Raw genomic sequence first — 11,357 nt, 5'->3', positions numbered from 1 at the left:
ATTGCAGTTTGTCACAAATTCTCTAAACTTGACATAGTTTGATGTCCTCATTAGCAGCCTATGCACACATAAATAGGCTGAAACACCATCTCTGTGATCCTTATTCGTTCAACCAAAACTCTGCAACATAAACGGATTTTCAGCATCAGTTTGTCTGGATTTTTTTTCCCACTCAACCAATCACGCTTGGTCTGAAGAGAGTTAAATCTATTAAGGTCCCTTCCACATTTCCAGAGTTCAAAGTGATCCAAAAAATTAAGTAAATGCTGACAATGGAGAAATACAACAACCTTTTGTTATTTCTCCTTAAAAAAAGGAGCTAAAATCATGAAGGAATTAACTAAATAGTTGATAAAATGACAAGTTATTTCAGCTTTGTAACTAACAAAAGCAGAAAAGAGACTGCGGGGTTATTAAAATCAGAGGGAGACGTTCAGCCAACAACACGACATCATTTGACTAAAACACTAAGCAATAACATTACTTAGTTATGGTTCAAATCAAAACTTTTTTATTAGTTAGAACATGATGATAAAAAGGGCTAAAATACATTAATTTAACAACGCAACCATCACTGTAATTTACACCATGTTGCTGGTTGCCTTGACGACATGCTATGATGACTACGGTTGGGTTTAACATCACTTATAGGACTGAAGCACAGTTTTTGTACTGTGCCACCATCACCTCAAACGTTATATATTCTGTGAGCGGGATTATTGGTCATTACTGCCTGGATGAACAAACAATCCTTTTTTTTTTGGGGGGGGGGGGGGGGGGGGGGGGGTGTGTAAAGTAACGAAATTAACGATCAATCAGAGTTGACTTTGAGCATCTAATAATCAGGGATGCACAGATATAAGAACCTAAAATAACAGCAGCTGCAATTACGTAAATAGTCAGTAGGTGGCAGCATAGTTCCATAACAGGTTATTGATTTTTAAAAGATTTGTTGAGCCATTTAAGGACTAAAGAGTAATTAAGCAGGTAATCGTTTAAAAGGCTAAAAGGGCTTTTTGAAACTCATTTTTCCACATGTAGAATTTTTTCCAAGTTCAATTAAAAAGTTGGTTAATATATTTTTATGAAAGCATTTGCGCTCATTCAAAGGTGAAAATGGGCTGAAATACTTTGCCATCAGCAAATAAGCCAAAGTATTATTTCTAACATCGATATAGTTTTACATTCAGTGAATCCCTACTTATAATTAACATATTGGAACTTTAATTTATTTTTTGGATTAGTCCAAAAAGCAACAATATGGACAACAAACAGGGAAGCAGTTTGTCATTAGAGCCCAACATTTAGTGCAGGAACACAACGCAGTGACCAGAAATGTGTTTCTTTATTGTAGATTTGTGTGAAAAATAAAATGTCTTCATAATCTTGAGCCACATGGACTCAAATGAAGTGGAAGGAATTCAGCTGGTTGGACAGACGTCCTCAGAACTTCCAAACTGGACCTTTAGCTCAAATGGTTCAAGGGAAAGAAAATTCTTTAACACTTCAACAGTGTTCAGAAATATGGCGACTTCGTCTGTTTTCCAGTTGTTTTCTTTTTCATTTGGTCCTGACTAAAACAGCTGAGCTTCACGGCAGAAAATCTAAAAACATGAGTGATATGACTGGGTTTGGTACCGATCCGTCATGACTGAGGAGCATAGGCTGAATTTAGCAACATGCAGGTTGATCTTTACCAAGAGGCCAGAAAGCATCACAGCCCCAGCACACAAAGCACGAAGGTCAGAAGCTGCAGTCCATTTGTTTCTGCTGTGCTTTTACCACATTAAAACACGGCTGAATGCAACCGGCTCACACCTGTCCTCCACAGGTTGCCCCAAATCACAGACTCACAGATGTTAATGAGACGCATCAAAAAAATGTGACATCACATAACCCCTGGGTGCACAGGGAGAGGGTGGGGGGGTTGCAGAGAGCTCACCCACAAGTGTCCACGAGGAGGGAAAAATAAAAAATAAATCATATTTCCACAGTCCCTTACATATCAAGCAGCAAACCACAGGCCTACCGTTACCTTCTGACTTTTTCCTCACTCAACTGCTTGGTTTGTGAGGCTGATGAGGTGAGGCCAGCACCTCGTACCAGCCAACAGACAGTAGTTTAGAGCAGCTGAAGTATCGCAGAGCCATGGGAGCTCCAGGAGCTGCAGGAGCTGCAGGAGCTGCAGGAGCTGTGGCTTCGTGATCCTTCTGCCAACAACCTTTCAGGAAATATAATAAGAGTGTAGTTTTCTCCCCCTCCCTCCCTCCTGGGGCCCAGACGGAAGCCCTGGTAGCTCATCAGACTCCTGGTGGGTGGCAAATTAGCAAACCGACATCACATCTTCTTGCTGGAAAAGCGAGCAGCTCTAAACTCCTGCACTCGTTTTAAAACACTTTTATTGCATCAGGGAAACAGAGACAGTGGGTTGTAGGTACGTCAGCCCTTGAGAGTCGATGTAAGAGTAAAGGGGGAGGAGTCCTGCACGACTCCTCATGCTGGCTTCACGGTTTTTATTGGATGTCAGGTGGAGACGTGCTTCCAGTTTGAAAAAAAACGAAGCACTATTTTAAAAACTGATTTTGTCGATAATTTCTTTGTTATTCCTCGTGGTTCTTTTCCTACAGACTGGGACATGTCCTCACCCACTGGCATGCACATGCAGACTGGCTTGTTCCCAGTGGGTCCGGCTACTCCATGCCATTCCTCAGCATCTGATTGGCTGCGATGAGCATGACGCTGATGATGAATGCCATGGCGAAGGCGCAGATGAGGCTCTTCCTCACACATGTCTGACGGTTTTTCTTTGAGGGATGAACTGAAAGAGAAATAAGAAGTGAACAAACAGAGAGATGGCGATTAGAAATAAGAAAATAACTCTTCAGGTGCCTCTGACAGAAATGTGTGAGGAATATAATAAAGATTCAAAGCACATTTTTAGTGGCTTACTTATGCTGAGAAAAGTTAATTCCATGCATTACTGACTCAAACATTTCAGCAGCGAGTGAAACTGCAGGAACTTCTGCACAACATTTTTACATTCATCCAACTTTCATTCATAAATGCACTGAAGTATGACTGGAACACACTTGTGAAATTTTCCACTGCGGTTGGGATCAAAGGAAATCAACTCGAGGTGTGATCTCACATTTGTGTTGCCGGGCAGAGTTCCCAGCTCTGCTCTGGATCTCATCTGAATGATCAGAGGGTTGCTGGGAAGCGACCAGCAGAGAGGGGCATGAAGGACAGATTTCTTTAAAGGGATGTTGAACCAGCTCTTCTTCGTACTGTTTCAGTGGATGTCCTCGTGTTAGAAATGGTACAGAGGCAGAAGACGTTTGTGTAAATGAATCGAGACTTGAGATGCATCTGTGTGAGGAACCATGCAAAGAAAACTGGACCAGTTTAAGTAGTTTATGTTCTGGCATAATTCTGAGTTGCAGAGATAAATCCTCCTTTGCACATGTTCTTCCACTGCTGTGGAGTGACTTTTATTCTAGTCTTTACCACACTGAAGGGCCACTGAACTGCACGAAGCTTCGCTCGTCGAGCCTTTAAAGGCTATATACAGCAAACTGATATACGGATACACAACAGCACTTCAGCACACTGCAAAGTGAAACTGCCTCAAACTTAGAATCAATACCTGCATAAAAGGACATGACTTCGCAGTGTAGAATGGAGGGAAAAATGTTTCATAAAAAGTCAAACCACTTTTAGTACCTTTATGCTTTATCGATGCATTTACGGTTAATGTCAAATTAACATATGGCGCTTATTTATTTCGCTGCCAATCAGACCGATTGGCTGTTCAGCCTGAAGCCAGAACCAACGTTCAATATGTTAAATCAACTGAGAAAAACGTCAACAGGGTCCGACAGAGCCAGCAGTGCATTACAAACCCAACGACTCCAGAGACAGATGTTCACAAATGCTCCCGATGTTTCCGACAGCACATCGTCAGCTCCGTGTCCGAGGGTCCTCAGGCACTCTCGGACAGACTTTGCTGTTCATTTGTTGCATCCAGGTCCTGGTGTCCTGGTGTCCTGGTGTACGCTCATAACACGAGTTCTGACAGAGGTAGAAGGATGAAACGAGTCTACAGAAATGAGTTTGCTCGAATACAAATACAGCAAGACTGATGGGATAGTGGGTAACAAAATAGGTCGATAATGACCCCAAACAGAAGAGCTTATTTTTCTATATTCCACAGTAACTCTGTAAATATGGGCCATCAAAAGAGGAGCAGGAATAATAATGAGTCAATACTGTAGATCCCTTTAACAGGCCTACAACAGGACATAAAAGGGTAGAGAGAATAAAAGGGAGAAGCACAGAGAAAAGCAGAGATGCTTGGTTCATTCAGACGGGTTGCCCGGCAACCTGGGTTTACATCGGCATAACTGAGATTGTTGTAAGACAGGGATTCCTTTTTAAAAATCTGGAAATTAAGCTCGCTTTTCCAATTACTGTGTTAGAATGGTTGCAACTCCTCAACAGTTCATCCAATATCTTTGTCAAACACCCTGAATTTAAGCTAAAAGTCGAAACATCAGTCCCCTCGACAGATCCTTCATGGCGGCATTCAGAAGTTAAATCACACAAACAGAAACGTCTCACTCTGTTCACCGCAAAGGCTGAAACCAATGATGGATCCTTGCAATAAAATATTTCACTTTTTGCTGAGCTGCAGGGATTTCGAATAAATTTCTCAACACCAACAAAGCAAAACTATGTTCAGACAAAATATTAGAAGCATTTGATTGAATAAAAAAATCAGGTGCAGCAGTGAAGATTCTGCTCTCTGAACAGGATTTAAGATACCTGGCAGTAACGTCCACTTCAGCACTCCAAATCCTTCCAAACTGAAGATTATCGTGTAGAAACACACAATAACACGGCAGCAGGTCTCCTTCCCGCAGCCAGCTGACCGGCAGACAGCAGCTGACATGATTTCAGCAGCCCACAGTAATTAAAGTAGCCGGGCCAATGACCTCCAGCCGCTCTGCTCCCACTCGCCTATTCTTAACTTATAATTCAGGAGGTACTGAAGTCATCAAAAATGCTCCCGACTGCTGGTCTAATGTGGAAAGTAGGACAGAAAGTGCAACATCTTTCTTTCTAATGAGACTTGACGTGCTTTGGCTCAGTTACATTATTCCAGGATGTACATAAGGAGAGACTTTTCACCAAAGTACCTTAAACTGTGTGCTGCGTTTGGTTTTCTCCAAACATGCTGCTGTGCATTCTGACTAAACATCTGCAAAGAGTTTGGAAATCACCTCATAACCCTTCCCAGACTGATGGATCTCTGCTGAAGTCTGCTAAGGGTGTACTTAGTTTCTCTCACACCGTTTCAGCATTTTGCCATTAATTGTTCATCTGAGGTTATATTTACCTAAATTCATCCTTAGTTACTATATTTAATGGCAGTAAAGGGTGCAAGCTTTGATATCTTTTAACAGAGTTCCCTTAGTTTGTAGTAAAATTCCATTAAAAAATCATCAAGTCTTCACACAAACCGAAGAGCAAATAAAGATAACCCAATTTAACTAATATATTTTAGAAGAAAAGGATCCAATAATGCACACTGAGTAGGAGAAGGTGCTTAAAGAAGTGGGCTTTCTTAAGATGGGGTCCTAACAGCCTGCATGACACAGACAAACAAAACAATATCTCAAACTCTTCTTCTGGTAATGACACCTTATGAGACTGGAGGCCTTGAACTCATCTCCAGCTCCAGTTAAAACAGAGTTAAAACTTGGATTGGAGCTGAAATGTTCTGAAAAACCAAAAACTAGTCCAGCTGCTTTCTCACAAAGCCATTCTGACCCAGATTCCAAACCGTTATCCTGCTTCCATCTATGTTCTATGCGAACTACGGCGACAGAAAAGCAGCATTTTTCTTACTGTAAACATAATATCTCTCTTTTAAACCAAGAATTTCTATCTTGTTCTTATCCATCCACACAAGCCTGCTGGCTGGTCCATGGGATCGTTAGCAAACTGCACACAGGCTGTAATGCAGGCTTTTAATGGTGAGCAGTGGCTTTCTCCTTAGAGATCTGTGAAATATAACACACCTGGGGAGCAAAGGATCTGAATTATCCTCCACTTCCACACAGTCAGTCTGACAGTCGCGTGATGAGCAGCAACGGGATTATTCTACGGTCAGAAATCTCCCCAGACTTCATCAGCTCAACTGTAAGTAACGATGTGCTGAGTATGTTGCCAATGGAAACAAAGTGCGTTCCTCTGCTGCGAGGAGAGTTGTGGTCTAGACATTAGCTCTCAGAACGATCATCAGAACCTGCTGTCAGCCTCAAAACAACCCAGCGGCAGCTTAAATTAATGGTCCAGCTGCCAGATATCCACAGAGGACCATTTTCGTCTTGAAGGTAATCAGGGTTGATGAATTACGGCTGCCTGCGTTCATGTGCGCTTTAAATATATTTGTTTTTCTGTGTTCACCGGGTTCACTTGGAGTCACACAGGGAGTTTGGGAATTTTCTGCTCTTTGGCTCCCTCTACAGTTGTGGAACCATCAGAAAAAAATGCCGATCTGAATCCTGCGAAAGGACGTTCATACGTGCCGTCATGCTGAGGTGGCCACAGGAACACAGCCATGAGATGCAGAGAGACAACGTTACGAGACTTAGCAATGATAAGGCTGCATATTTCCATCATTTATGATATGATACGTGTTAAACAAACATATTCTAGTTTATCTAAATGATAGTTTGCTTTTCTGAATGAACATTTTTTAAAAATCAGGTTGTGGCGTATGTGTGGAATCAATACATATAAAACATTTGTTTTGTAGATATTACAGTAATATGTGCTCCAAAAACAAACACAATCTTTGGAAAGACTTTGGTCTGAGATTAGCAAACATTGACCAAACATGAGAAGAAACAGGGCTGAGGAGGCAGTTGTGGAGTCATCTGTGAGTCAGAGAGGATAATGATGAGGTTTTAACTAATGTTTCAATCTCTATTAAATGATGCCACACTAATGCACATGCTGCTGTGATGATGTGCATTTCCCATCAGCAGTGATGCAGAGCGCTAAAGCAAATACTTTAGTGGTTTTATAGCAAACCAGCCTCTGTTCCGTCTGATTTACAGTCCGCACAGAGGAGGGAGAAATAAGTATTATTTTCAGGATTGTAAAGCTGCATGTGCACACAAGACACAACATGGAAAGCTAAGCTAACTGCTTATAACTTACCAACCACGAGCAGCAACAAAGCTAAGTCTGCATCTGTCTGTCATCCTGGTTTTCTCTTTGAGCTCTCTTCAACAGTAAAAGCTAATCCAGTGTTTATTCTTGCCCTTTCATGGTGCACATGCCTATAAAAAACAAACCGAAGCTAAACTTATGAAGCCAAAAGTGTGTTGATACCGTGTTGTTGAAAGAGTGAGGAGCTGGGCCAAAAACTAATGCAGGTATCTGAGCTGCTGGGCACTCAACTTCAGGCCCAGAAGTGTGCATAACAAAGGTAGGTGTACTTTAGCTTGTGAGCTCTAGGAACTGGGGTTTTAACAAGAATCATACCAAGATCCTAAGTGTAATCTCTAGTGCAAACAAGTGTAGTTTTTTTTGCTTCCCAGTAAAAGCTGGGATGCTTGAGGCTAAAAACATACATTACAAGGTAATTACATGTTCTTCTCGCAGTAAAAATTAGCTTGTGTGTTCCAGAGGAGTTTCCTGTGCTTATAACAGGCAACAACTGAAAAACTGATATTCAGCAACAAATGGTGCACAAAATAGGGATTAAAAATAAATGTCCTTAAACGTATACACCTGTATGGCAGCTGTGACATTCACGGCTCAGAGGTGATTTCCATGCTTCCAAATGGCTCGCCGGCATTTCCCCAGACAGCTGCTGCTCCAGCATGTTCCCCCCCATGCTTCATGCTATTGGTGCAATTTGTTCAGCAATGAATCAGCGCTTGGTGGGCTTCTATGGGTCAGTGGTTACATTCTTTATAACGTTGTTTTTCAGCTGCGCACCATATTGATTCTTGAATGAGGTGAAGCCAGAGGGAAATCAAGTGCCTTTTATGCTTCTTCGTATATGAGCACAATGATTTAAGAGGTACTAGAATAGCATGATGAATTGTATTTAGTATGAACTGTACCGTGACACAATATATTGATTCCTCCATGACTGAGCACATTTTGGTGCTCTGTGTATCAGGTGGTACCTCTTGGACCTTGGGGCCGATGGATTGCTCTATACGATTCTGCAGTGGTTATCCATCATCATGAACTTAGTAGGAACATCATGTTGTCATCACTCTACACCAGTTTTAAGAACTTGATGAAGTGCTGGGGAAATCTGTGTCCATCCTCAGTGACAACACTGAATCCCCTCGGACAGGAACAGGAGAAATTCACAGGCAGGAAGTGTTTGAGACGTTAAAGGCTGTTTTAGCTCTGAGCATCAAAGACACACGATGTTGCATTAGAATTTCACTTGTATAGTCAAAGCTGCTTTTGATGAAGGCAGCCTCACTGCATAACAGAAGTTTGGGTCCCTGTTCATCTTTGCTGCCTTCAGCATATGTAGAAACTCAGCATTTTATACACTTAAAATGTTATCTTACAGGTTTTTGGGCCTAAGAGATGCTCGTGAGAAAGTTTCACTTTTTAGCTGCTTTCAGAGCTCATAAAGTCCAGATAAACGAGCTGTGAGTAATGTTGAATGCAGCTCATTAAAAGTTATTTTATGTATGACATTTTGGAGCTAAAAGTGTTGTATTTTTTTTATTTTTAACAGTTCTGTTTTATAAATTCTCCCAAATCATGACAGAACATCTCGTGCCAAGTCTGTGTTCAGATATTTCAATTTAATTTAGTTACTTTTCAGACAACAACTTAGCAACGAGTGACAAATGTAGTAGCTTGGAGAAACTTTAGCCCCTTCAAGCAGAAAGTTGCGAATATTACTCTGTGTGGACCGGATCCAGTTGTCTGATGTGTGTGAGTGAAAAATAAGCAGCAGGCTTGCTCCTGGTACAGCGACAGAGTGGAGACATGAAGCAGCAGCCAGTGGTAGCTGACAGGCATGCATCACTTAGTGAAACCATTAGAGACATTCTGCCCTTTCTAACAGTCTCTCTCAGTGATCATCGTACATGAAAATGTAGCCGAAATCACCCGGTAGAGGTCGTCTTTCACGTGGTTTTGTCAGATGATGCTGTGCTTATAAAATTTAGGTTTTGTACCTAAGAGTGGGTTTACATTAATTTCAAATGCATGTATTAACATACATTATATGTGAACTACAGGAGTAAGATGGAAGCAAACCGTTGTAAAGGGCTGGAACAAAGCAGAATGCTTATGTGACATAATTACGTAATGCATAAGATAATTAACATATGATGCATTCAGTTAAATATAGCTGGAAACACTGACTGTGTTTGACAGACGTCAGTTGCACACTGTTGATTTTCTGGCTCAAGGACGAGAAAAGGGTGATGGATGGAGTAATTCTGTTGGCTCTCAGACAAGAAATCACTAGTTTCCGAGTCATCCTGCATATTACAGTCCTTTCACAATGCTTTCACTGCTCGCTGTCCGCTAGTGCCTGACTGCATAGCGAAGGGAGCAACTGGCCTTTAGCAACACCAGGGAGGCTTTGTGAGCGGCAACTAGCAGCCGGGACTTGGCTCAGGTCAAGTGAGAGCGGGTACCAGCCTCTGGGACTTGACCAGGACTGAATGAGCGGCCACTAGCAGCTAGCCCCTGCCCACTCAACCAGGAAAGCCACTTCTAGCCGCCCGTTAAGCTCATGTAACTTGTGCTAGCTTCTCATTTCATGATGGGCAGGGATGTGGGTGGAGACAGATTAGCCTTTTCATACATCTCCATTCACTAAACCAGGACCCATGCCACTTTGAGGCCATGAGAGGTTTAATCTAAAGTGAAAACTTTTTAAAAAATTACTATTTTGATTACCACAGATAGGGGATTAATAACTGATGGAGTTAAGGTTTAAAAATAAATCGTTGAGTAACAGAAGTAAACATACTTTTGGGCCATTTGTGCTATCATTTATCTGTACATCAGGTTATGATGTTACAACATTTTGGATTTTTACATGTTTCCTGGTGAAACTGGTCTCGTTTGCCTCCAGTTTCCAGAAACAATGTGTTTTACCTTGTAAATACACTGAACCTGCATCTTTAAATGCAAAGAGACAAAAGTATAGCGCATAGTTGAACAATAAGTACCTGTGTAGTTAAATCCAAACAGATGCTCATTAACATTCAGCAGTGACCTGCACACACACAAGATTTATTCTCTGGACTGCAAACTAAGCTCTTTAACACCACGCTGTCACGTTTCATTTTCAAGGAAACTGGGATTTTTTAAATATGAATTTAATTGCTTTTGGTTTGTTTTCTGTGTAAATTTTCTTCTTGTTCAGACCCAAAGGAGAAAAGGCTCCAAAGGCCGACTCATTTAAAAACATCTTAAAATGATTTGAATTACAATTACTTTGAGAGAAACCGTGAAATTTGCTGGTTTAAAAGGTCAGAGAGAGAAAGTCCTAGAACCCTCCCCTGCTCTGATGTCCATAAATCTTGGATAGCAGAGTGGAGTCATGTATATTTCATCCCTGCCGCTGCTGAACAGCTGACCAGCCGACACCAGTCCCCACAACACCCCAAATCAATAAATCAGCAGGTGTGCTGGGATCCTGTTGGCTGTAGAGCTTGATGAGATGCCTCAAAATCCTTTCTGACAGCCTGGGTTACTTTGAGTTTCCCAACCCGCACACGCGTGTCTAAGTGCTCGTGGGTGAGGCCAGCTCAGGGATTTTCACTCACCTCCCTCAAACTCTGTCTGACAGTTCCCGGAGTTTTCCTTCAGGCTTTCTTCCTCATTGATGATGATGTTCTCAATGTCCTTCATGGTCAAGTGGTCACGGAAGGCGTAGAACAGGATGTGTTTCAGCTCCTCCAGGGTGATCCGCTGCATATCAAACTGGAGAGAACAGAGAGGAGCAGAACGCTGAAAAAAAGATCATTTTTATTTTGCTTTCACATAAATAATCTCTGTACTTCCACCGTTGTCAACCCAATAAGTTCCAACTTCTGTGTAATCATGTGACAGTTTTTCTACTAGAAACATGCTCCATCACCTGAAGCTCTCAAGCACAAAAATCTGCTATTCTTTGCTGCCAATGACTAATAAAAGCATCAACCATCACATATTCCTCTGAGTCATTACAATACCCATCCTCTTACAGGAGTTGATTTAATGCATTCACTTTGATCAGAGCAATGCAAAAAGTTGATACATTGATTAAATTAAGTGTGCAGGATTTACGCTCTGAAAGGGAT

At 41.6% G+C, this 11,357-nt stretch overlaps 1 protein-coding gene across 2 annotated transcripts in view; it reads right to left on the bottom strand.

The window, feature by feature from the left end:
- Positions 1 to 779: 779 nt before the first annotated feature.
- caln1 (calneuron 1) overlaps positions 780 to 11,357 on the bottom strand; it is a 63,900-nt gene continuing 53,322 nt past the window's right edge. For both annotated transcript variants that reach the window (XM_072391922.1, XM_072391921.1), the window contains exons 5-6: positions 10,842 to 10,998; positions 780 to 2,818 (exon numbers count right to left, since the gene is read on the bottom strand). In XM_072391922.1, the coding sequence (XP_072248023.1) occupies positions 2,691 to 2,818; positions 10,842 to 10,998 (285 nt within the window). In that variant the 3' untranslated portion in view covers positions 780 to 2,690. The remainder of the gene's footprint in view (positions 2,819 to 10,841; positions 10,999 to 11,357) is intronic.

This window comes from Leuresthes tenuis, unplaced genomic scaffold (assembly GCF_036924035.1).
Source record: "Leuresthes tenuis unplaced genomic scaffold, fLeuTen1.0.hap1 SCAF_9, whole genome shotgun sequence".
Lineage (NCBI taxonomy): Eukaryota > Metazoa > Chordata > Actinopteri > Atheriniformes > Atherinopsidae > Leuresthes > Leuresthes tenuis.
Note: the sequence above shows the minus strand (reverse complement) of the source record. Positions and strands in the feature narration are given on the sequence as shown.